Genomic DNA, 27,419 nt, shown 5'->3' on the forward strand with positions numbered 1-27,419 from the left:
CCAAGGAGTTACGCTAAATTGAGGAAAGTTGTCCAGACAAAATGCTTAAAGAAAAGGGAAAGACAATTACATGTCAAGTGGTAGGATAGAATTCAGACAAAATGGAACTAAGCCTAAATTCAATGTGGTATCCTGGATTGGATCTTGGAAAAGGAAAAAGAAAAAGCACATTAGCCGAAAAACTGGTGCCATCTGAATAAAATGTGGAGTTTAGTTAATAGTAACATGTCAGTGTTGATTTCTTTGTTTTGGCAAACACGCCGTGGTAATAATATAAGATGTTAACATTAGTGGAAATTGGGTAAAAGGTATATAAGAACTCTTTATTATCTCTATAACTTTCTTGCAAATCTAAAAGAATGCCAAAATTAAATGTATATTTAAAAAAAAGTACCAAAACAAAAAAAAAGAACACCTAAATGACCTAAATGAAGACTCCTGCTTCTGAAATACAGAGCAAAGGTGGGGGTGACAGGAGAAGAGGCTGCCGGCAGGAAGGAGGGTGTAGACCATGCAAGCCTTAAAGCCACATGTTATAAAGATTATGGTCATAGCTTGAGACCAGTGGATACACACTCAATAAATGGAAGCTCCTTTTGGGCAGTCTCTCCAGCACACCTCTGGGGCACAAAAGGAGCTGGGAGCATTCTGTCCACAGATGAATGAAGCAGCAAGAGCAGAGATTACTCAGCAAGAGAAAGAAGAGAATCAGCTCTCCTGACCCACATTATGCCAAATGCCCAGCCTGGCGGAAGGCCAGCAGTTAGTAATCACTCTGACCTGGATTTCAGCAGCCCCGGGTCAGCGGTAAAGACGTAGGAGGAGCTGGCGTGGCTCGGGGAAGTCGTGGGGGGTGGGGTGGGGGCGGGTGTTGGACACTGATTCCACTTTTCTCATAGTCACCTCCCACCCCATGCCCACTAACATCTGAGTACAACCCTGTCTACCTCATTAAATTAGGGAAAAAGACAAAACAGACTGCAGAATTGTCACAGATAATAGAATCCTGGCAGGACCAAGGTGGCTTCCCCACACACAAAGCAGGAAAGTATGAGGAGCAGCTGGGTCAGGGAACACCAAAGGTTCTTTCCAACTCTGATGCCAAACAGACACACACTAAGGCAAGGCAGGAAACTGGCTAATTTTATAGTGAAATCCTTTTATTTCCTGGCATATAAGGACCAGGACCTACAATTTAAACTCGAGTCTCAAAATACCAATGAATCTCACCACTTTCTTAGGCGCTACAGAATCACATGTATTATTCTAGCCTGCCATGCAGGAGACCCAGGTTCCATTCCCAGCCCAGGCACCTCCGGCTCCGCGCCCCCCCCCACACACACACACACACATTCAACAAACGGTGCAGCAATAACAAGATGGTCACATGGAGAAAGAATGAAACGTGACCCCCACTATAGAGCAAACAAAAAAAAGAAAAGAATCACATGTATTATATCACCTCGAGGAACAGCAAAGTAAGTACCAAGCAGTCAGCCCCTTCTTGGACAGAGAGGCCTAACTGGGAAGGGACTTGGGAATTATCTCCAACTAGCCACCTAGAGATGTGCTTTGTGTGCCCCAGAATATTTTTCTAAAAAGGAAATTTTTCAGAAAAGAAATCCAAATTTCCAGTCGGTTCTGAAAAACGCAACCACTTGCCAACAATCAGACCTGAGAGGTGCTCAGCCCCCACATGCAGACACAGCTTTTACAGGAGATACCTTTTCTGGTTTACTGCACTTCCCACCATTTCCTACTGTACACCTCGCTGGCTGCACCTACGAAGGCTGCTTCCTGCATCCTCACGCACTTGGACTCACGACCTTCTGCACCTCAAATTGTTTCACTTCCAACTTTGCACAGTCGCCTGCTTGGGTCTTCCGTGCGTGAGTCTCAAAATTTCCACCAAAATACCCCTGACAGCCTAAGAGCCTGACCATATATTCTGGGCATGGGTTTGGGTAAACAGAGGTGTGGTCTTAAATCATATATATATTTACAAATACATATATAACATATATATATATATCACATATATATATATTTTTTACAACGTGACTGTGAAAACTTTGTGTCTGATGCTCCTTTTATCCAAGGTATGGACAGATGAGTAAAAAAATGTGGATAAAAATAAATAAATAATAGGGGGAGATAAAGGGTAAAAAAAAATTAGGTAGATTTAAATACTGTGGGTCAATGAAAGGGAGAGGTGAGGGGTATGGGATGGATGAGTTCCTTTCTCTTCCTTTTATTTCTTTTTTTGGAGTGATGCAAATGTTCTAAAAACGATCATGGTGAAGAATACACAATTAGGTGATGATATTATGAGCCACTGATTGTACAATATTGTTGGACAATGTGTATGGATATTTCTCAATAAAAATGTAATTTTTTAAATCCCTTTGCCAGCTCAAGCCTTATCTTAAAAACTCACACTCACTGCCTTCGACTGCACTTACATCTTACTTTCTACTCCATGATATATCCGCCTTAATCTTCATACATATTTTCAACTCTTTATCATTTAAAGGACTATTTTTTCTTTTTTCCCCCCAAAAAAGTTCACGTTAAATGGAGGCTCCAGGAAGACATGGCAGGTTTACGCTGTGTCTTCCCTTCCTCTCAACCCACCACACCGGACCCCAGCAATCTGAGAAGCTCAGCTGCCAACTTCACTGTCCTCAAGAGGCTGGACACTGTCCCTCAGGCTGGGTACCTGAGGGGTTGGTGTAGGTCCCTGGCATGCCTCCCTGCCCCTTTTTTCACATCAGGGGCTGAGATGTGTCGTCACCCCTGCCAGGGCCCTACACCCTCATTCTATTACGAGAAAACCTCCCGCTCAGGACACAGATGCCTTATGCACACCCAGCAGGCTGGCTTCTCCCGATGGGCCAGCTAATGAGGTGCACAGCGCGGGGGTAGTAAACGAGGGTGCTGCCGGCTGACTGCAAAGCTCTCTTTCCTAAGGACTCTCGCTAATGGGCTCTAATTGCTTTTGACTTTGATTAGCCTTGTGCTGGGCTTTACCACATTCTTCTTGGCCCAAGACTGCATACAGAAGTCCCTAATTACAAGCACTCTTAGCATGATAAATTAGAAGGACGAAAATTAAAGATAAACGAAAGCTAGTGAACATTATGTATTTTGCAATAGGCACATCAGGGTACTAAAACCCCAAAGTTTCCCACTACACAGCAAAATTTTATCATCATGGAGGGACCTTGGTTTTTCATTGTTTGTGTCTAAGGAATGACTTGGGGTGACCCAATAGGAGAGGTAGTACTGAGAGGAGACCACCCTACCAGGCTCAGGGGTTGGGGGCTTTAGGCACTGAGAACATCCAGCAGGAAGAACATCACATCCTGGGGGCTGCCTGACAGATAATGGGTGGTCCACACAGTTGGAAACCAGATGTTCCAAATGGAAGGTGAATTAGCTAAAGGGACAAAGGAGCTGGGATCAGTTCATTGCAAATCATTCCCACGCATTAAAAACAGCTAGGCAAATGTCCTTTTTAGATGGGTAGCCATGTGACAAAAAAGTTGGCAAGGGGTCCCACCCCCTAAATTCACCTTTTATTCAAAGCAAGCAACCCCTAAAGTTAGACATACACACTCCCTTGGAACAAGTATGTCTGATGACAGAGGCAGGTGACCCAAGGCTTAATTTCCTTTTTTTTCTTTTTTAATTTTTATTGCAAAAACTTAAACATACAAACAGTCCATACATGGTGTACAATCAACAGCTCACAGTATCATCACATGGTTGCATATTCATCCTCACAATCATTTTTTTGAACATTTGCCTCACTCTCACAAAAGAAAGAAAAAAGAAAAAAGAAAAAACTCATACATGCCATACCCTTTACCCCTCCCTTTTATTGACTACTAGTATTTCAATCTACTCAATTTATTGTAACCTTTGTTCCCCCTATTATTTGTTTATTTTTTAACCATATTGTTTTACTCATCTGTCCATACCCTGGATAAAAGGAACATCAGACACAAGGTTTTCACAATCACACAGTCACATTATAAGTTATATCATAATGCATCATCTTCAAGAAACATGGCTACTGGAACATAGCTCTACAGTTTCTGGTACTTCTCTCTACCACTCTAATACACCATAAATTAAAAAGGGATATCTACATAATGCATAAGAACAACCTCCAGGATAACCTCTCGACTCTGTGTGAAATCTCTCAGCCACTGACACTTTATTTTGTCTTATTTCTCACTTCCCCCTTTTGGTCAAGAAGGTTTTCTTAATCCCTTGAAGCTGGATCCTGGCTCATCCCAGGATTTCTGTCCCACGTTGCAGGGAGGTTTACACCTCCCTAAGTCATGTCCCACGTAGGAGGAGAGGGCAGTGAGTTCACTTCCAGGGCTCAATTTCTATTAAATCCCAACACTCATGGCTAGTCCGGACAAAAGCTTAGAATCAGGTGACCCTCGAGGCAACTGGGACTGTGACCAGGACTCAATTATTCTCAGGTACTTTTCCCTGTTTTCCACCCTCAGAAACAGGGTCTGCTCCATCCCCCCAAGGTGAAGCAGAGAATACTGGTTAACTTTAGACTTGGGCCAAGTGCTAGAAAACAAAAGGAGGAAGCATCTGCCAAAAAGAATAAGGTTTCATCTACTTCCTTTCCTCCAAACAGCACCTTCTAAGCACACACACATCCAGCTGCACAAAGAAGCACACGTCTTCCTTCCAGACCAGACAGCATGAATATATTCTTTAACAAATCGCCCTCTTAAAAAAATAATAATCATAAGTATTTGGATGCCTCTAGGAATATCGCTATAGCAACTTGAGTTCAATTTACAGAAAAACAGTGTCCTCCAAATCAGGAAGAGGCTTTGGCTCATAACCCACCCTGGTCCCCATGGCCACTGTAGGGAGCGATTGTCCCCACAAAGGAAATTAGTTCCCATTTCCTGGGTCATCTAGAGCAAGAATTTTAGACACACCCCCTACCCCACCTCCCACCCCAAAACTCACACTACACAACCCAGTTCCCTATGCCCCTCATGGGGTGAGCCACAGAATGAGGGAAAACACTGGGAAACCCCTATGCTTCTATGCTTGGGGGCAGGGGCACCCGATGTTTCATTTACTGCATACATCCAACAACTCCAGGCAGAAACCAACTTTCTGACATACCATAATTCAGCCATCAGAACAGAGGGGCTAACCCAGCCCAAAACAGCCAATTCACCAGGCATGGGGAACTGGGCAAGATTCTGGACTTGTCATCCTCTCTCTCAGAAGAGAAATCGGCCAACACCCAATTATATGTAAATAAGTGCATGCTAAGATTTTAAATCCCTATATTTCATAATACCGGGAAAGCATATTTTTGCCCAAATAAGTAAAGATAACATATCTGACCCTGGAGTCTCAAATATTGGGGAGGGAGTATAAATTTGGTCAAAAAAAGCAAAAACTTTCTGATTAATCAGAATGGTGATAGATATTAGATGCCTCTAAAACTATCAATAAGCTCTGGTCTAGTTATTCCAGTTCTAGAAATCTATCCTTTAAAAACCCAAATGAACATAGATGTCAATCTTAGGGTTCTATCAGCACAGGAAAACTGAAAAGAAGCTAAATTCAACATCAGGACTGGTAAGTCAATGGTAATATCTTCATATCGTGAAATATTATACAGCCACTAAAATGTTTACAGGTGATTTTTAATGGAATGGAAGTGCTTATGACAGGAGAAAACGAAATTGTACATGTATCATGAGCACTGTCTGAAAACTGCAAAGAAAATGGCTGGAAGGAAAACATTATGAAGCGTTACTGGTGAACTACAAATGCTGGATAATTTTTAATATAACTATTTCTCAAATTTCCAATTAGTCCCCAATTGGAATGCATTAGTTTTATTTTCATAATAACTAAAGTTATGTCTTTTTTTTAATAAATGCAATTTTATGTTATATATTCACACAGCATACAACCTATCCAAAGCATACAATTGATGGTTGACAATATCACATAGCTTATTACCACATTCAATTTTTTTATCATCACATAGTTGTATATTCATCACCATGATCATTTTTAGGACACCAGAAAAATAAATAAAAAGAAAAAACCCATACATTCCACTCTGCTTACCCCACCTTCTCACTGACCACTAGTATTGCAATCTACCCAATTTTTTATACCCCTTGCCCACCCACCCCCATTATTTAATTTTTTTTAAGCTTTGTTTTTCTTACTCATCTGTCCATACCCTAGATAAAAGGGAGTGTCAGGGGGCAAAAGGGTAGTTTAGTGGTAGAATTTTTGCCTGCCATGCAGCAGACCCGGGTTCAATTCCTAACCCACGCACTTCCCCAAACAAACAAACAAGTAAACAAAGAGAAAACGAACAAACAAATTCAACAGATGGTGCTGCAATAACGGGATACCCACATGGAAAAAAAATGAAATGTGACCCCACCATACATCATATAAAAAAAAAGTGTCAGCTACAAGGTTTTCACAATCACATGATCACACTGTAAACGCTATATAGTTATGCAATCAAATCTTCAAGAATCAAGGTAAAGCCATGTCTTAACTATGAAGTTTAAAAATCAGAGATGACATTGGCTTGAAGAAAACAGGATAGGCTTCCTGGACAAGGGTGAATTTATGAGAAATGAAAGACAGAGACAGCATTCTAGGAGGAAGGATCAGCATGTTGAAAGGCAAAGGGGCAGAAAAGCAGAGGTTATGAATTAGGAAAACACCATGTGCCCCAGTTTGGTTGGCAAATTACCTACCCGGAGTGCAGGGACAACAAAATAAAGTGCATGTGCCCCCTTCTTTACCCACAGCACACTTGGCTCATCAATTACAACACTCTTTCAGACTTCTTTCCAACTGGGCACTCCAAACTGTCGCTCCCAATAAGACTAGCCAGATTTCACACGCAACGAAACCTACTTGCCATGCATGCTGTGGTTTAATCACATCTAGAGTGGATGGAACTTTTCATTTACATCAAAGTAATGCCTTGGAATATTAGGGCATGAAAAGTCAGGCCCAAAGATTATAATAAGTACACCCTTCTGTACATCTGTGCTGGCGAAAATTTCCCACTGGGCTAAAACAGCACAGAACGCTTTGAGAACTAAATCAGATTCTGAATGCTTCCCAAAGCATGTCTCAAAAGTCAATTCTCCCATCCAAAACTGATGTCTAAATGCACAGAAAAGGAGAAGTGAAGTCTTATACCTTTCTCCTGGGGGAAATACTGAGTGGGAAAGAGATAAACCACATGGTCCCTTAGGGCAGAGGGAGAGAAAGAGAACCTGGCTTTCCCTCCTTATGTAGTAGGAAGGCAGACACAAAAACACTAGAGGAGAAAATTCAAGTTGAAGCTGAAGAAGGAATACAAAATGGGTATTGAGTTGACAGGTTGAGAGAAAACACATTATTTTGGTTTAGTAGCCAACAGTGGAGCTAGGGACCTATTTATGGTAGAGGTCTCTGCCTTTCACTGGATATTAACATACGTTGCATGGGTAAGACAGTCCATTTACTGGACTAGATGAGAAGAACAAATGCACACACATTTTGGATTTGGAAATAGCAGTTGAGAAATGCCTCTGATTTTAAAACCTGTGCAAAATGACAAGAAGCTCATATTGCCTTCAAGGCTGTTCTCTTCACACTGTTCCTAAGAAAGGGTGGCAAATATTTTCTCATTATCATTTTAAATTAAACCCCTGCCCCTATCAGAGAGCAGAGGACACACATTAAGACAGCAGCTACTATTTATTAGACATCTACTGTCTGTCAGACCTACACACTCACAGGCTCTCTAAGTCCACGTGGCCCACACATCCCCTGCAAGATAAGCATGCTTTCCCCAAAGTTACAAATGAGGTCCAGGAAAGCTGAATGACACGCCCCAAGAGAGAAAATGCTGGAACCTCATTCAAAGCCAGGTATGCTTGACTCCAAAGTTGAGATGTGACACTGCCTCCAAAAACTGGAGGGTTCTCAGGTCACAGAGCCCAACCTCACCCCAATGTGTGGATCTAAGCTACAGACTGCTGACATAACAGAATTTACTTGCAAAAGCAAACTCTAACGGGAGACTTAGGTTTGATTCCCGGCCCATGTACCCAACCCCCCAAGAAAAACAATCTATAAAACACCAAACAGAGCCCTGTTCTCCCAAGACACCAGCCAGAGCTAAATACAGACAGTTTACAGGAGCACTGTGAAAGCAAGACAAGAGACTTCCTAGACCCGTGATCCCCACCCCACCCCCCAAAAATATGCAGACTGCTGGTTTCAAATTGCCAACAAAAGCTCAAATGCTCTAGAAAAACTGCAACCAAAATCTGTACCTTAAACTATTCTAATCAAAGTCAAGTTTTGAGCTTTCGTCTGGGTTTCAGTGTTGTTGCTACAGCAAAATGACAAAGGCTTGACAACATAATTACAACTGCCAATCTTCCTAAAATAAATTAAACTTGGAAACATTCAGGGAGTAACAATACAGGCCCACAGTTAATTATATCTTCATAACCTCATTCCCAATATATGCATTACCCGAGCAGGAGGCATTGTCAGAAAGTAGCAGCGGTTCATCTGTTATCCAGGCTATTTTTAAATTTTGGATTCGAGATTTTTGTTTTCAAAAAGGAGGGGGTTAGGGGAGGCAGCTCTTAATGTAATCCCTCACAATGAGTTCTGCCGCCTAGTAGAATTTTCTTGGGGATACATTTTAATTTCCACTTCTGCACTCCTTGGAGGAGTCAGGCGGTCTGTCAAATCTAAGAGGCCCCTGGTGGAATTCTCACCACTTAAAAATCTTTGTAAGGGTCCTGCTTCTCAAAGTGGGGAATATAAAAAACTAGCCCAGGGAGGTGAGAGGCCCATATCATTAGGATGTTTTCCTATACAAATCCCCAGTGACAAGGTTACTAGGTGTGGCTATAAACTCCAACTGACGGGCTGCAAAACAAATAATGGTAAGATTATAGATCTAGGCCTAACAATTTCCGGTTTGGTTTCAATATTTCCCCTAAAGAAACAAACTGGGGCCAAAAGTGGCCTCCCTCAACACTCTCAGAAGCCATATCCCCTGTCCACACCCTCCAACACCTCCCCAGATAAACACACGCTTAAGTCACAGGTCACCTTACAAGGAGCCCCTACCCCAACTCAGATTCCATTGGCATCACTATGCTCCCTTCTGCTCCACCTTAAACACACACACACACACACACACACACACACGCATGCACACTCACTCACTCACACCCTTCCTAGGCCTAGTAGCCAGGCATCATTTCTTCGGAAATCCTGGAGCCTCTCGGCGGGGCTACTCCCAGCCTCATCCTGTTTAGCCCCACAGGCTGTGCACTGAACAACTTGAACATCATTTATAAGGACTCAGCTACGCGTGCCAGGTCTGGGCTGCTAAATTTACAGCCTTGGACCTCTCCGCCTTACACCCTTTGTGATTCCTAAAATGCAGGAGCTTATCCAAAATGTAATCACTGGTAATGGAGAAAGCTAGAGAGGACTCCTCATACCAGGGTGCACCTCCCCAACCCACTTACTGCTGACGAGATAGGCTCTAAAATAAACTGTTTAAGTAACCAATCAATTCCCAAAAGATGAACCAGTTAGAAACGTGTGATGTCTACTTCTGTGGCCATCTAACATAGCACCTGAGGAAGTGCAAGGCTGTGCAGTCAGAAGGCCTGGGGGTGCTGGGCGGGGGAAGGCAGGCTGGTTCCACCATGTGTCAGCTAAGGAACTAACAGGGTACTGCAGGGCATTGTGAAGGAAGCTAAGGTTGGATAGAAGTCTTTGATTAATGGATTCTTAAATAGGGAAGTGACCAATGCGATTAGGGTTTCAATCTCATGAGCAGACAAAAGACAGATTTTTAAGAACTAAGGGCTACACACAGCTACAATGGTCTGGACTAAGGCGGGTATAGAGAAAATTGCAGACCAGGGAGGGGCACATTCTAGAAATATGAAGCAGACAGAATCGACAGAAGCCCCGACTACAGGAGGCGTGAGACAGGGTGGGATAGGCATGGGCTAAGGTTTCAGGAGTAGGGCCCAGGGTGGGCAGTGGTCCGATTAGCTGAGATAGAAACAAATGGAAGAGCAATTGAGGAAAGAGTGAGTTCTGCTTCAGGTGATTAGGAATCTGAGCGGCCCCCAGGTCACACCAGTGGGGATTTCTATTAGACAATTGGATCAATAGGGTCTGAAGCTCAGGAGGGAATTCTTGGGCGGGAAATATAGATTTTGGAGACATTAGCATAAATGCTGTCAAGGAAGATTTAGATGAGGATGAGATTACCCAGAATGAGAAGAGAAGGAAGTTCTCAACCCAGCCTAGGAGACATCAATATTGAAGGGGGCAAATGAGGGGTCTAGGAAGGTAAGGAAGAAGCAAAGCACAGCCGCCGAGGAGGGGATATTCTATTGCATCTCAGAAAAGAGAAAATCAGGCTAACGGTTTTTTCCTAAAGAGGTAGTGTTTCTGAATTAACCATTAACTAAAGCATGCTTCCAAGCCATAGAAATATCCTCCTGAAACTTGTTACACAAAGCAATATACACTTAATACAGTCTTTGAAAAAAACCAACAATCTGTCTGCAGGCTCATGTGAAGGAGCGGAAAGAAGGGAAAAGGGAAGCTGAACACCGGAGCTGGGAATGAAGGGGGGAGAGGGAGGAGGGAAAAATGGGAGGGCAGATGGGAGTGATGGGGGGCAGGGGCTCCTCTGAGATAAGAGCCAGCTACCCTGATGCTACATGTCCCCCCACTGTCCTGATCCCTCCTCTTTCCCCAGCTCAATCATTGGCCGTTCAAGGATAAAAGGGTATAAGAGTTAAATGGCTGATGTGGGACAGCCACTAATCTCCAGTTCCTCAGTTTACCCACATATAAAAACAGTAAGGAATAACTCCTACCACCTCTTCACTGCACAGGCCACCTCTGATAAATCATTTAATCTCTCAATCTCAGTTTGCACATCTGTAATATGGGAGTGTTGATACTTACAAGGGTCACTGTGACCAATGCAAGAAGATATGACTCTTATTGGCGGCAGTGCCATTGTACTCCAGTGTATTGTTCCATCTTTCTAAGCCCTAAAAAAATCAAGAGCTCTTCAGGTATTTCAGGCTCCTCCTCATTTCCCTGCCCCACACCCTCTTCCTAAATATAACAGTAGTGGTCAATTTTTTCTCTCTCTTTTTTTTTTTTTTTTTTTAGACAGGCAGTATGCCCTTGGCTGGAAACATAATTCTTTATGAGTTTTAAATTAAAAATCAAACCCCACTTGCATAATCTGTACTTACAAAGGCCTACCAAGGACTATAATTTTACAGATGCAAAGACTGTCTGCACTGGATCTGACAGTAAACAAGAGCTTTTTCAGTTCTCCATTCAATGAGCTCTGCTAATGAAAATAAAACCATAAAAAATATATGTAAGTGAATAACCCAAGAGTCCATAAATGCAAACCCACTTGACTGTTTTCTTTTATGTGTTCTAAGATTTTTCCCAGTAGACTTTTCCCTTCTCAGTAGATTGTAAATGGTAATGAGAAGATGGTTTGCACGCCAGGAGCCTCCCGGCTTACCTGGGATTTAAGAGCAGAAGGCCTCTGGGTTCACAAATGCCCCTGCAGACTCCTTCTGGAGTCATCCTCTCCCAGACAGCGCCAGGCACAGAGCATGAGGCACGAAGTGGGGGAGCAGCGAGAGGCAGGAGCTTGACCCCAGAGGACTCAAAGGCTGCAACAATGACCCAATGTGCTGGTTCTGGAGTCACCTTCCAGTTCTCAAACTTGTTCACCCATTTTTGGATTTCACGGGCCCATATTCTCATCTTTCAAATTTCCATGTTCTATTTACAAGAAAGATACATCAAGGAGAGTAACGTGGCTGAATTTCTCAGTCTCTAACAACCAAAATGCGTAACACAACCTGAGTCATCCAGCAGGAACTTCTCCCGGGCCAGGACGTCATGGACTCCCAAGGGAGAAAATGCTAAGATGATTATATAAGCTTATCAACACGGGGGAGGGGGACAGCATTTAAGAACACAGACTCTGAAGTCAATCCGCTGGGGTTTGAGTCTTAGCTCCAGAGAATATCCTGGCTACTTAATCTCCTGTGCCTCAGTCTGCTCACCTGAAAAATGGAGATGATGACAGCACCGAACTCAGAGGTGTCGTGGAGCTTAATAAGGCAAATTGTTTAAAACAGCAGGTGGATCACAGAGAGCACTCAAAATAAGTGCTAGTTATCATATCATCACCATCATCTTTGTCAAATCGGGAGAAATGAAAAAACACTGGGAGATTCTTAACACAAACATACTCAAATTAAGATGGTTCCCCAAGAAAGATTATCTCCCAAAAATAGCAAGTTATCTTCTTGTAAAAAAAATAAATAAATAACTTCATTTGCTAGCTTCAAGGTTATCAGCTCTGGCTGCGTCTGAATTACTGGCTGAAGTGTTCATTTAATTTGAAATTTGAAAATGCTGACTTTTAAGGACCCATCTCGCACCATCCCCACCCAAAATGAGTGCCCTCTTAGGAAATATGCGGGAGGGGAGAGAGACCAAATACTTCCTGGCCACTACAGAACAAAATACATCCATCTCCTAAGAGAGACTCTCAGGAAGAAACAGTCTCTTCTTCCTCTGAGCACTGACATATTTGCAGGTTGCCAGGAACTGCTACAACCGATAATGCAAACACAAGGACAGAATCAACCCCCAGAGACCGCAGAAGGGAAAGTGGGAAGAGCCCTTGACCCCCGCAGGCACCAGCCCCGGGATAACCCCCACGTCTGGACCTCCTCCCACACAAGGTAATCAATCTCCTCACAGTTTACACCACTTGAATCAGGTTTCCGGCTACTCGGAGCTGAATGCATCCTAATCGATACAGTCTATAAGTACTCTATGGGGCATTTCAAGCAGAAGAAAAATCTTTAATTGCTTTTTTTTAATGTTTACTTTGAACTTCCCCTAGAGATCTAAATTTAAACTCATACAAATAATGTACATGTTTCACACCTACTAACTTTTTTATACGTGCACAAATGCATGGATGGTAGACACTGCTTTCATCACTGAATACGCCTCACTGCCTCGGAAATCTTTCTGAGTGCCCATTTCCAGCCATCTCTGGTCAACCTCCCGAGAATTGTGGTTTCATGGGCTGAGCCTATGCACTGTGCAATCCCCGTCCCCCCTCGCATATCCCCCCATCCATCTAGCCGCGCCCCCAAATTGTCTATCTAGTAACCAAAGACCCCATGAACAAGGACTTCAGACTATAGCCTAAAATATACTAAGGCTAATAGGGTCGGCACAGACTCCAGATGATTCTTCTTCATGGGTAAAGCTGGCAAAGAAAGGGCTATTTTAGTGTTCTGAGACCTTTCAGCAATAAAGGCATGCAGACTTGGAAAAAAAACAAAGGAGAAAGCAGAGGAAAGGATGGAAAGCAATATTCCATGTTAGAGATGAACAAGCCTTAGTGAAAAGTTTTACACTACTTTAAGGCTTTCTTCTTAATTGTACTAATTACATTATGTACTCAAACTACATCAACGACTTAGCCAGGTCAGTAAGTGTGGCATATACATTACAGATTTCTCTTGGTCTTCATCAACCTCTGGGATGATGTTTTCAATGAGATGCTCATAAGCTATCCTTCAAAAGAGAAACTATACACAAAATTGAATTTGTAATAAAAAAGGAGAGCACCCAAAAGTTATCAATTCTAGTTGCAGCAATCACCACCACATAAACCTTCCTCCACTCTTAGCAGCTTTGATAAATATAACATCAGTCATGCTGACACTTTGTAGGGGACCACGTCTACCCTGAATTAAGAGGCCACACCTTTTAGTCTTCTGGGAGAAGTGTGACCTGCATCCATCAGCCAGACTTCTAAGGGCACGCCAGGCAGACCCACAAGCCAGGACAGCGGCTGGCCTCTTACTCCCAGGCTCAGATGACCAGAGCCCACACATCTTGACCCCAAAGACAGGTTCCTTTTTGACCAAGAAGTGGTCGAAAGCCTCAAGAGCATCACGTAACCTACGGTCTCAATTCTGTCCAAGGTTTCCATCTTAAGAGAAAGCCCCCTCTATAACTATGAATCATCCTCATAGGCAATTCAGAGAAGTCGGAGGTGAATCTCAGCTTCCAGGAGTGACAAGCTATTAATAGAACCACCACGTATTTCTTCTGGGTCTTTCTATCAAGAACTCAAAGCGTGAAACAGACCTAAGACCTATAATAATTAATCTTCTCTCTGCCCCAATAATAAACTGCAGTAAATTATGGTACTCACTTTCACTCCCTGCCCAGTTCAGCAGGCTCTGAACTGCATAGTTAAGTGTCCTAAAGAATAACCCACTTATGTGTTAATGGATGGAAAGAACCTTCCCTAACAGTGATCTATTAGAATATGTTTAAAGCAATATATTTTTTTCAACCTTGCAGCAGACAGAATAAGACCTTCCCTTTTCCATGCCCTCCCAAAGTGTTCACGTCCTAATTCCTGGAGCCTATGATTATGACACTTAATATAGCAAGAGGGACTTTACAGAGGTGTAAATGAAGGATTCTGAGAGTGCCCTGGATTATTTGAGTGGACCCAATGTAATTACATGGGTTTTGTTTGTTTGTTTTTGTGATTTTACTGAGATACATCCATATACCATATAATCCATCCAAAGTGTCACAGAATCGACACATACTTGTGCATCCATCACCATGATCAATTAATTACATGGGTTTTTATAAATCACAGAGGGAGGCAAGAGACAGAGATCTGGAGATGCTCCCCTGCTGGCTTTAGAGATGGAGGAAGGGGCCATGAACCAAGGGATGTGACCAGAGTTGGAAAAGCCCTGCCCACACCTTTATTTTAATCCAGTGATACTTTTTCAGGACTTCTGATTTCAGAACTGTAACATAATCAATTTGTGTTGTTTTAAGCTGCTAAATTTGTGGTGGGTTGTTATAGCAGCAAGAGGAAACTAATGCAAACTGCACAGCAAGTTCTCTTCTTGTAGCACGTCCTCCCTCCCTTCTCCAGCAGGCTCCTACCAGCTCTGTCCCATAGCCCCACCTCACTTCCACGTGACTGTTTTTTGCCACCACACCCTCTTTATTTTCCAAACTGACAACCCTTTCTAATTTCTACTCACTCCAACAATGACTCTACATCAACCACTTTAACAAAAATCCCCTAGAATGCTTAACTCTTGAGGAACCACTCTTCTATTCTGTACTGCTAGAAGGCAGCCTGGACACTGGGCTGTACCCACAGGACTATTAAAAATTCTCACTCTAACTGTGGGACTGTGAAAACCTTGTGTCCAATGCTCCTTTCATCTAGGGTATGGACAAATGGATAAAAAAAATAAACAAATAATAGGGGGGACAAAGGTTAAAACAAATCGGGTAGATGGAAATATTGGTAGCCAATGAGAGCGAGGGGTAAGAGGTATGGTATATATGAGTTTTTTTTCTTTTTCCTTTTTTATTTCTTTCTAGAGTGATGCAAATGTTAAAAAAAAATGACCATGGTGATGAATACCCAACTATGTGATAACATTTTGAGCCACTGACTGCATACCATGTATGAAATATTTGCATGTTAAGAATGTTTTTATGTTTGAATGTTAAGTTTTATCAATAAAACTATAAAAACATCTCACTCCACACCTCACCCGTGTGGCACAGGAAAGCAGCTTCCTAGCAGTCCTAACCACAATGGCCCTCTCATACCTTTGCCATTTTCAAGCTTCAAATCCTTTCTAGCTCACCCTCATGGCTTATTTTAATGAAAAGTTCTGCGGCATTCCAATTTTGCCCCCAGCCTCTTTTCACTAAATCTCAGATACAGCTGCCCTTCCCTCTTGCTCACCTCCCCTTTTCCCAGAGAAAGAAACCCCCCCTCCTCTTTCCCGAGGCTAGTCCCTTTACCAAAGCTCCAGATCCCATCCCTTCTGCCTCTGCCAAAATCTTCCTTCATTCCTGGGCCAGGCAAGTACTCCAGGAGCCTGAGATCTAATAGGCTCATAGACAACAAGCAGGCAATTAAAATACCATGGCAAAGAGCCCCTGGGAATGGCCTGCTGTGATGGGGGAACTAATGCACAGATGAGGGCCCCATGGAGTGGGTTGCCTGGACATCAGACCTGAGGGTCTTGGAGTACAGTCGTGCTGTCTCCTTTCCTGTTCCCCCTTTCAGGTTCACCCTTTCCCCCACATCTGGCCCATTCCTAATCTCACTAGGAAGCACAAGCCCAGAAAACGTCCAGGGCCATGCCACCCACTGGTGTGGACGCTGACCTTTGCATCTCAGGTAGTTTCCAAGTCTGCTTTCAACTAAATTGAGAGATGACCTAATCATAGATCGCTATGAGGCTCTGGCGCATTATTCAGGAGTTCAAAGAACTGAGTGAAGCTGTTGTAATGAAATGTTTTCCATTTCCATCACTGATACGCGCACTAATGGGAAAAAAAAAAAGCTCATTTATCTCATTTAGAAATTTATTTCCAGCAGATTTTGTCTATACTTAATAATATTCAGTTTTTAATTTATTTATAGTGTTTTCATCAAATATGCAATAATTGTAATGATAATCTGTTAGTCATTTTTCAACCTCCTAGCTGATGAATTTTGAAAATTAATTTATTGACATATTTTTGTTATAGAAAATGATGAGAGGATGAAAATAAGCTTTCAAGCATAAATATATATTTCATTAGAATGAAATTCTATGGAAGAAGTAGAATGGAAGTAGAAATTTAAACAGAAAAGGAAGACCTGTTATACTTCCAAGTGTTGGAGAAGAGCTTCTTTGCATATTTTTAAAGAGTAGTAATTGATATCAAATCACTAATGGTCTAGATTCCTCTGAATACACTAAAAGAGTGTTATCAGTTTAATTTTAAACAATTTTTACAACACACAAGATTTAATCCACTGCTACTGCTTAAAATCGATAATAAACAAAATTATACATGTCAACTTAAAAATATGTGAAGGAGTACATAGCTTTTGAAAATTGAGAGAATGCAAGCAAAAAAATATGGCAACCTCTGAGCTAGAGAAAACTGTTTAGGGGATAGAGACAAGAAATAAGTATAAAAAAAAATGGAGGAGCAAGTTCGAGACATTACATGGTTTGAATTCATCTTGAGAGCAACACCCATCTGTGAAGCTTTTATAAAGGGAGAGAAGATCCAGAGTTTTATAAAGAGGTGGTCAGGCTGGACGGGCTTTGCTATAATCACTCCACACCCTTTCCCTCTACAGACCTTTTTCTGAATCCTATTAAAGGAGCAAGGAACGAGGTAGCCTCTACGGACAGCAATCTGACAAGCCACACATATTCACAAACCGTTCATTCGATCTGTGCCAGAGTTAAATTCCAAGGGCGGGATTTTTCCAAGCATCTCCCTTAACACTGAAACAGGTATTATTATTTCTCCTTCCACAAAAGAATTAATTGAGTCAATGAGAACTTAAGTAATTTACTCACAGACTCCCAGCTCACTCAATAGGAACTGAAGTTCTACACAACATGATCACCATCCACACAAAAATCTTCATCATCACCCTGATTTCCACTATGTTTCAACTAAGCAATCAAGCGATTTCAAACCTGATTTATAAGAGAATATCTCCTTGTTCTGGTTGTCTCTTGGCAAGAGTTTTGAACTGAGCTGCTGTACTTCCCGCAATAATCTATATACATTCAATGCCTCCCTGTCTTCATTTGCCACTTTACTCCTTAAGCCCAACAAGCAAAAGTCACCACTTCCTAAACACCAAATACCATGGTTCCCAAGAGTCTCCTATTCGCTACCCTGCGGCATTTGAGGAGAGTCTTCTTTTCATCTCTGAGCAAAGAACTCCCAGATTTAGATATCCTGCTTCTGGGTTCTAGGCTCCCCATTGTTCGATCTCTCCTCACCACAGGCAGACAAACAAACGCTTCAAAACCAACATCAACACATGAATTCTGACTTTTTTTAAATAAAGGAATCACCATTCTCCAACTCAAACATCTGAGCCACCCTATCTCAACCTGGATGCTGGTCTTCATCTTTGACCCTGCTCTGTCCATGGTTCTTATTAATCAGTTGTATAAAATCAACAATGGCATGTTAATCAAATCTGTTTGTGGCACAAAACCATAAAGGATACTGGGTGGACTTTAAAAAATCGTATCCAGACATTTTGACAGGCTTAAGAAGAAAAGATGAATGAAGTAATGGGAAATATAATTGGGACCAGCACGCAGTCCTCAAATTAGGATTAATATTAAATAAATAAACAGTTCTACAAGTTGTGTGGGGAGCTGTAGGTTAGCAGTAGCACAGGTTAGTATGACCTAATTATCACTGCACACTCGATGTAAAACTCCTGGCTGTGTGTGGCGGGGGGGAGGGGGTACCTAATATAATCTTTCTTTTCTGCATAGAAAGAAAGTCAAAAGAAGGTGGTGATAGTGCTAATGAGACCACAGCTGTAGAAAACAGTGTTCTCATTGTTCAAATAAGTTCCTGTAGGGAAGACATTGGAGGCCAATGTCAAAGAAAAAACTGCACTGGACAATGTGAAACAGGCAAGGATGACATTACACAAAGTTATATGCATATAGAGAAGAGGGAGAGATCAGAAGGCTATTGTGAAAGAGAAAGAGAGAGCAGTCTATCACAATAGGAAATAGAGAAGGGGCTCAAACTTGAAGCAGGTGGCGGGAGAGGTTTTAAGGCCTGGGATAAACTACTGGAGGAGGCCTGGAGGGGAAAGTAAAGCAATGGGGGTGTGTCCATGACATGATGTTATCTCTTGAGTTTATTGTCCAAGACAGGTGGAACACGTTGCCTCTGAATTCTGTAAATGCCAAGGTGAAGGAGGTCAAAGGCCTACAAAGAAGGAATAGGCTGCCTAAAGTATTGTCAAGCTAAGAAGTTGCAAGATCACAGGGTTCAGGTAAAACTCAACATTGTCACCAGCCAAAACCTTCATGACAACATGACAAAAAATATGCCGCACTGAACTCATTCTGGCTAAAAGAGCATGCAAAAACCTTGGCCCACTTAACGCAAGCAGCTCCACAATCAATCTCAGATCACAGAAGAGGACAACCCAAATCCCGCACCAATGGCTGGCAAAATGACCTCTCAAAAAGACACGGTACCTTGGGAAGTCAATGAAAGTGGCAAAAGAGTCTGGCAGGTAGGTCATTAATAAGTGATGACCCAACAGTTTACCCAATGGAGAGTGATTTTAAAAAAAGGACTAAGAGAGACTGTTGGGAGAGGGAACTGATGACTACAGCAAATAGTTCTTAAAAAGAAATGTCCAATACCAAGTAAAGATAACCTACTACACATCATAGAATTTTGAAATAAAAACTACACTCTTCCCCACCAAAAAATGATCCATAATTCTAAAATTGAATACTCAGGATAAAATACACTTATTTTTACAATTCAGGCTTTGTTTTTAAAAATAAAGTCTCAATCAAACTTTTTCCTGCTAGCAACTATGAAATTTTGAGTAACTATGAAACCAGGAACTATGAAATCCATTTTAAGTGGATTCAGTTTGAGTGGCCTTCTCTAGGACCAATTATTTCTTAGATAACGAGGATTTCCTGTCAAATGTCCAGTTCAGCAGAGTTTTGAAAGGGCAGCGACGAGGATGCTGAGATGATTCAAAGCCACATTAAGAGAAGAATGACTGGATGGAAATAAAACCTGGAGAACACAATGAGAACACAATTAGTGGGGACTAGAACAGCTCTGTTCAAATGTTTGAAGAGCCATCCTTGCAATTAAATTTCTTCTTATGTAGAACTGGGACCAGACAGAAACAATGGGGAAACTTCCCCTCAATATAACAGAAAACTGTAAAAATCACAGCTGTCCAAAAGCCAATACTTCATCTTGAGACAGAGTGATCCATCACTGGAGGTACTATAGCTTAGAATAACTCTAAGTCTTGAAATACCTAGCCCAAGCACTCTCCCTCCCTTTAGGGAGTCCAATTGATGGTAATCAATTACCATTCCCTCTTCTGCTATAGGCTCACTCAGCTCCTTCCTTCAGGGCCACCACCAATTGCTATACTCATTCAAATATGAGTTCCTACTAAGTGCCAGGTACTTTTCTAGGAGCTTAGGACATTGCAGTTAACAGAATGGAGCAAAATCCCTCCTCCCATAGTGCTCACATGACAGGAAGTAAATTCCATATTTTGAAGGTAAAACGTTATCATGGGTGGGGGGAACTTGGTCAGAATAAGGGAGGAGAACTGGTTTGCTTTTTAAAGAGACATCATCAAGATAGGCCTAAAATAGATGAGTTAATAATATGGATTAAAAAATAAGTAAATTAATAGGGGGAACAAATGTCAAAATAAATTGAGTATACTGAAATACTAGTGGTCAATGAAAGGGAGTGATAAGGGGCATGAAAAAAATAGGGGGAACAAAGGTTAAAATATATTGGTAGATAGAAATACTGGTGGTCAATGAGAGAGAGGGGTAAGGGGTATGGTATGTATGAGTTTTTTCTTTTTTCTTTTTCTTTTTCTGGAGTAATGCAAATGTTCCAAGAAACGATCATGGATCAACTATGTGATGATATTGTGGGCCATTTATTATACACCAAGTATGGAATGCTCATATGTTAAGAATGTTCGTGTTTGCAAATGAAATCAGAAGGAAAGATATATGATACAGATTGAGATGGTATAATCTAGGAATGCCTAGAGGGTATAATGATAGTGAGTAAATGTACAAATTTAAAAATGTTTTGCATGAGGAAGAACAAAGGATTGTCAATGATGTAGGGTATTGAAAATAGATGGTTAATCAATATTTTAAAACTTTAACTTATGTATGAGACTACACCAAATATGCTTATTTGGTACAAAATTTACACTTTGACTAGTGCATTTCCTAATATAACTTATGTGGACAGCTTAATTGAATACCATAGTACATGGATCCTTGAGCAGGGCATGAAATGTTTTAGGTTTGTCCAGAGTGATGCCCTGATAAATCCCAGAGTGATCTGAACAGTGAATAAAAAAGTATTTGCCAAGTTCCCTTGGGGGAATGGTGAGAAAGGGGGAAAATTCAACTTCCTGAAGTGGAGAATTCTTGATATTCTCACAAGTCATGGGGACAACCAAAGCAATAGGCTGAGCCCCCAATCTTGGGGTTTGTTCATAAGAAACTTAACCCTGCAAAGGATAGGCTTAGCCTACTTAAAATTAGGCCTAAGAGTCACCCCCAAGAGAACCTCTTGTTGCTCAGATGTGGCCTCTCTCTTTCAGCCAACATGACAAGCAAATTCACTGCCCTCCCCCTCTCTACGTGGGACAAGATTCCCAAGGGAGTCTTCCTGGCAACTGGTATAGAAATCCTAGAATGAGCTGGGACTCAACATCAAGGGATTGAGAAAACCTTCTTGACCAAAAGGGGGAAGAGCAAAATGAGACAAAAGACAGTGTCAATGCCTGAGAGATTCCAAACAGAGCCGAAAGGTTATCCTGGAGGTTATTCTTATGCATTAAGTAGATATCACCTTGTTATTCAGGATGTAGTGGAGAGGCTGGAGGGAACTGCCTGAAGGAGTGGAGTTGTGTTCCAGTAGCCATATTTCTTGATGATGATTGTATAATGATGTGGCTTTCGCGGTGTGACTGTGTGATTGTGAAAACCTGCGTCTGATGCTCCTTTTATCTACCTTGCCAACAGACGAGTAGAACATATGGAATAAAAATAAATAATAGGGGGAACAAATGTTAAAATAAATTTAGTTTGAAATGCTAGTGATCAATGAAAGAGAGGGGTAAGGGGTACGGTATGTATAATTTTTTTTCTCTGTTTTCATTTTCTTTCTTTTTCCATTGTCTGTTTATTTCTTTTCCTGAATTGATCAAATGTTCTAAGAAATGATCATGATGATGAATATGCAACTATGTGATGATATTGTGAATTACTGATTATATATGTAGAACAGAATGATCATATATTAAAAAAAACATATATTTAAAAAAAAATTAAAAAAAGATAGGCCCAGAGATAGAGTGACATTGAAGAAGCCTGTTTGACAGAAGATGAAAAACTGCTTTCTATGAAAATGACTTGCCATCCAGGACTGGATATTCAGATGACCACAGCCCCAACCCTGTCCACTGCACTTACCCTGTCCTGGCAGCATACCTTCCAGAGTCGCTTCCCGGCAATCCACCTCTATAGCTATGCACAAACCAAATGACAACAGAGGCCAGTTAGAGACCCAAGTCTGGCTCCTATGCCCCTTGCCCTCTGTGCACACCTGGATTCAGGTACTATGCAGCCTGTCAGCCTTTCCCTGCCCTACCCAATTATCACTGCCTCTTCTCGTCCATCAGCACCCAGCCTCCCATGGAACTTCCAGAGATAACAAAGTTCCTACAGGTTTCTTTTTCATTCAAATTGCATGTTGCTCAGATTCTAAAAACTCTAAAGAGTAGGCGGGTTGAAGAGGTTTATTTCAGAAAATTGGCAGCCAGGGGCTGCCACATGCGTTGGAATTCCAGGGTACTAAAAATATTGGCAAGAGACAAAAAAAAAAACGCCCTTAAACATAACTTGGTTCTAATTTCCAGACTTCCAGACCTCCAAATACACAGGTCTTTATTATCCCCAGTTGCAGGAGATTATGTTCACTTTCCAACCCTCTCTCTAAGAGATGACCCCCTCCTTTTCCTAGCCCACAGAGGGCTGCTCTTTTGTTGAGTAACTTTGAAGCACACAGGACCCTCGCTTAGAGGTTTTTGGCTTTTGGTTCGAAGGCAGGATTAGAAACAACTCCATAGATATTAAAGCCAGGCCCTTCAATAAAATGATCCAGTTTACAAGCCTCCAACCCCTCCGTCAATGCAAGCAGCATTTGCCGCTGGGGGGTTTTATACTGAGAAGTATCCTACATACACATTTCTGGGCTCACTTCAAGAACAGAGCCCTTCAAACAAATACGAAGTGTATTTCAAATGCGCCAACACTCTAACCTCTAGAAAGAGACTCCAGTGGCGATATCTAGAAAACAACTCACTCTGATGAAAACCCAGAGGAGGCATATATGATCGAGATGTAATTACTCCCCAAGCTCAACTAGAACACAGGATGGTTTGAACTCTCTCTCTCTTTTTTTTTTTTCTGCTGGTTTCCAAGCTGCTGCCTCAGCCCAATGAAGGCCACCGGGAATTATGTTCACCCAGGCTACTGGGAGACGGCTCAATAACTTCATTCGCCCTGCCTGGCATTATTGGCAGGATCTCATATATACCAGCTGGTGGGACAGAAGCCCAGAACCTGACGGCTGTATGAGTCAAAAAGGCTTTGGGGTTCCCCTGTTTCTGGGAACTGGAGCTTGTGGCCACCCTTCACATCTTCCACATCGGTGGCCCAGATGCCTGGACTTACCCAGCCCACACAGAGTGCCTGGGAAGAGGAAGAAGAAATGAGGGCCCTCACTGGCTTACCATGAAATTCACAGGAAACCCAAGAGAGTTAACAGACAGGAAAGGTCCCTTGAGAAATGAGCTCTCAAGAACACTCCCCACCCCTGGGAAGTGATGGTCAAGTGGCCTGATCCTAAGTAAAGCCCTGGCCTGGGGTTCAGGGTGAGCACAGATTCAGGACACCCAGGCAGTCCCTGGTGAGGCCTGTTATCCAGGCACAGCTGCCCGATTTATTCACAATAGCATTATCGTCTGGCTGATAAACTACCTGGGCTCTAAGAGAGGGTGACAGATCCTAGGGAACATTCTATGTGTTTATCTGTTTCATGGGATGCACAACTCTGCAAGCCCACCGTCCTTGGGACATACCATGTACCAATTCTCTACATGTCACTGTCCACACCACAGCTGCCGAGTTAGATGGTGAGAGGTGCTGACGGTGGCCAGACCTCCTGGGGTTAAATCTCAGGCCCCTCATTACCCAACAAGAGTATGACTTTGAATCAATAATTTAACATCTCCCAACTAAAATAAAAATGGGACTAAACTTAACAATTACAAGGATTAATGAGTTGGTATATGCAAAGAGTTTAAGACAGCACTTGGCACAGAGTAAGAACTCTCTCAATATCTTCTGGATAAAAAATAAGTATGGAGTCTGTACGTCTAACAGGAAAGTAAATTTCTATAAAGGACGGTGAGGGAGGGGAGGAAAGTCCTTCTCAAAACACTGATTTTAGATTCCCTCTCCACTCAAGGGCCTCTCCCAAGTACAGAAAAACTCTCTGGCCAATTTCGCAGTGGTCTGGGACAGAGTGCCAGGGGATAGGAGACAGGCTCGCAGTAACCACTGCCACCAGGGCACGCTGTACTCCAGCTGTTTTATGATCAACTACATCACAAATGTATTACCTCGAAACCAGCTCAGGCAGAACAAAGAAACCAAGACACATGTCCCAGGTTGCAGCCGGCAGTCAGGAGCCCTCCGGGAGCTTCCCCAACTGTTTTTACCCACTCAACTTGAAGACAGCAGTTTGCTTCCCCTCCAGAACAGCAACTGTAATTTAACATTTGTCTAAGTGATTCCGGACTTCAAATGTAGTCAAGGTGCTTTGATAAAGCAGATTCAGAGCAAGCAATTTAAGATTACAATACCGCAGATTTAAATCTCACACAGAAACCTCCATCTGATGAATTATCAAGATTTCCCCTTAATTCCTCCAAGAGACTCCATAGCACACTGGGCAAAATAAGTGCTCAGATGAATGATTATTTAAAAGTGGGTTACCATGAAACCATCAAGTTGAAAAACAAAATAGCCAGTCACTCAGATGACTGACTCTTGTGAAGGCATCATCTTAGTCACTCAGGTTTTAGTTTTGTCAGCCTGCCTTTAAGATCATTTCAACCATTGAGTCATGATTTTTGAACTCCCTGTATTAAGGATGATAAATTCCTATCCAACAAAAACAGCTATTTTGGAAAGAAATGAATTCCCGAGGCGATCTAGGTTATATACACGGCAGGGTAACAACATAGCAGGAGAAGATAACTGAACACAAACAGAATGGAGGAAACGTAGATAATTTCTGAGGTCAAAAATTAAAGGGGAGGGGGCCGCAGGTACAAAGGCATTAGGGCACACCCACAGTTGTTTTTATGTAAATCATGGTCTCTGATTCACTTCGTTGTTCTCCCTGGTGAGTCACGAAGGGGATGTGATTCCTAAGGTTTTCAAAATCTGAACAAATGGAAAGAATGCAAGCAGAAAGGCACTCCACAAAAACATTAAATGCCAAGCCAGGGGGGATGTTTCGAACAAAAACAGGAAGTCTTCGCTTTGGCGGTGCCTGGACAAGGAGAAAACTTTTCCATCATCAGTCCTTTCAGGAGGGCTAAGACTTCCCTCCCCACCCCATCCCTGTCTCTCCCACCCCTCCCCCTAATATTCTGTAACAATTACTTTTAATAAATGGAGAAGACAAGTAGCCATTTCTAGCATTAACCTCCGCCTCTTAGAGGAAAGAGCTTCACAACCCACTTAAATGGAGAGGACGGCGACCTAAGTTACCCCTCATTACGCATTTTACTTTAACTTCATTAATTTAATGCAAATTTCCTTCAAAATAACTAAACTGAGTAGACTTGGAACAAGCCCCAATTCAGACACGACACCCCACAACCCCATTTGCTCCAATTTTTAAAAAAGCCGCTTTGGCAAGAAGGGAGGGGCCCTTCCCTCAGAGGGTGCGACCTTCCATCCCGGGGCGGCCTCGGGCCCCACGAGGGTTGGCTGTCATTTACCGGACGCTTTCACCCTCGATCGACTCAACAAGTTCGCTTTCTCGGCTTCAGCTCCTCACATACACCACCCCGGCTCTACATGGAATTTTCCTCTAGCATCTGAAGACTCTGTTTCATTTTCACAAACAGGAATTCTTCCTCCTTTTGCTCATGCCTGGTATTTTCTTGGCATTCCCGTGACATTTCCCAACTTCACCTCCGCCCGCTTGTACCTCCACCCCCACCCCCAGCCCACTTCAACCCCGAACTGTTCGGCAGCCGGGACCCTCCACGCCTGCTCTGCTCCCCGGGTCCTTCGTACCACCCCACCCCGGACTCGATCCCGGGTCCCTCGACGGGGGTTGGGAGGTGGGGGAGTGGACTGCGCACAAAGGTGACTCCCGAGTCCTCCAGACGCGGGGCCAGCAGCACAAGAGCTAAGCTCTCCGGCGGGCCGGGGACAGAGGAGGCGGGGGGTGGGGGAGAGAGGAGCAGGGGAGGGGCCGGCGAGCCTCCCAGCCACCAGAGTCCCTAACACCTTCCAGATCACCGGGACATATGCAGGTCCAGGCGCTCGGGCTCTCGGCTGCTCGATCTTCCGGGCTTTCCCAAATGGTCCTCCCGAGGCGCCTCGGCTCCCCGCATTGTTCGAGATCCCGGAGCGCATCTCAGAGGCGCCCCGGGCGGCGCGGCCCGTCCGGGGTCCCTACCTCCACCAGCAGCCCGAGCAGCAGCGCCGCGACCCTCCCGGGCAGGCGGTTCATGGCTCCTCGGCGTCCTCTCCGGGCGCGCCCGGCTGTCGGGGTCACTGGCACAGGTCAGCGGCAAGTCCCCCACATGACTGGCGGGCGCGGTGGGCGGGCGCGGCGAGCTCCAGCCCAGACCGGCGAGTGCTGGGGGCGCGAGGCGGCGGGGCCGGGAGCCGGGATGCGCAGCGCAGCACTCCCCGCACCCCGCCCCGCCTCGCTCCGCCCCGCCCCGCCCCGCGCTCCGCCCCGCTCGCGCGCTCCCACCGACACGCCCGCCTGGACGCGCGCCCACGAGCCCGGGAAGCGGGAGACCAGGCAGCGCGCGGTCTGGCTGGGGGCGCGGCTCCGGGTCCCCTCATCCTGCGTCCCCGAGCCTCCAGCCGCGCTGGGGCAGCTCGTGTAGCTCTGGGCCATCCTGACTCCGGGATGTGGAGAGGTCAGGAACGAAGAAAGGAGCCGCAGGGCCAGGGGAGTTGGGGAGGGGCTGTCTCCTCCCCCGCGGGAAACCCTTCTGTCACCCCAAGATACACCAGGAAGGGTTTTAAAAAAGAAGCAAAGTCTCCGCGGAGTGAAGGTTGTTTGCAGGGAGGTAGCTGTAGATAAACCCATTTCTCCATCTGGCATCCTCAAGCATGCTCCTGTCTCCTACTGGTTCCTGTGAATCACGGTGGCGGTGTACCCTTCCCTGTGTGACAGGGAAGGACAGCCAAATGGCGAGGGAGGCTGGGAATGGAAACCTCCTGGCACCTCACCAGTCTGCTCTCTCACTTAGATATCTAGGAATTTGGGCCTAGGAGTACTTTTTATGCCCA

General features: G+C 43.6%; 1 protein-coding gene across 2 annotated transcripts in view; it reads right to left on the reverse strand.

Annotated features, from left to right (window-relative positions):
• The window catches only part of VOPP1 (VOPP1 WW domain binding protein), a 140,537-nt gene extending 113,776 nt beyond the window's left edge, over positions 1-26,761 (reverse strand). Inside the window, exon 1 of one of the 2 annotated variants that reach the window (XM_077119339.1) lies at positions 26,569-26,761. In XM_077119339.1, the coding sequence (XP_076975454.1) occupies positions 26,569-26,622 (54 nt within the window). In that variant the 5' untranslated portion in view covers positions 26,623-26,761. The other variant, XM_077119338.1, reaches the window with a different exon arrangement.
• Between the last annotated feature and the right edge of the window lie 658 nt (positions 26,762-27,419).

Source organism: Tamandua tetradactyla, chromosome 1 (assembly GCF_023851605.1).
Source record: "Tamandua tetradactyla isolate mTamTet1 chromosome 1, mTamTet1.pri, whole genome shotgun sequence".
Lineage (NCBI taxonomy): Eukaryota > Metazoa > Chordata > Mammalia > Pilosa > Myrmecophagidae > Tamandua > Tamandua tetradactyla.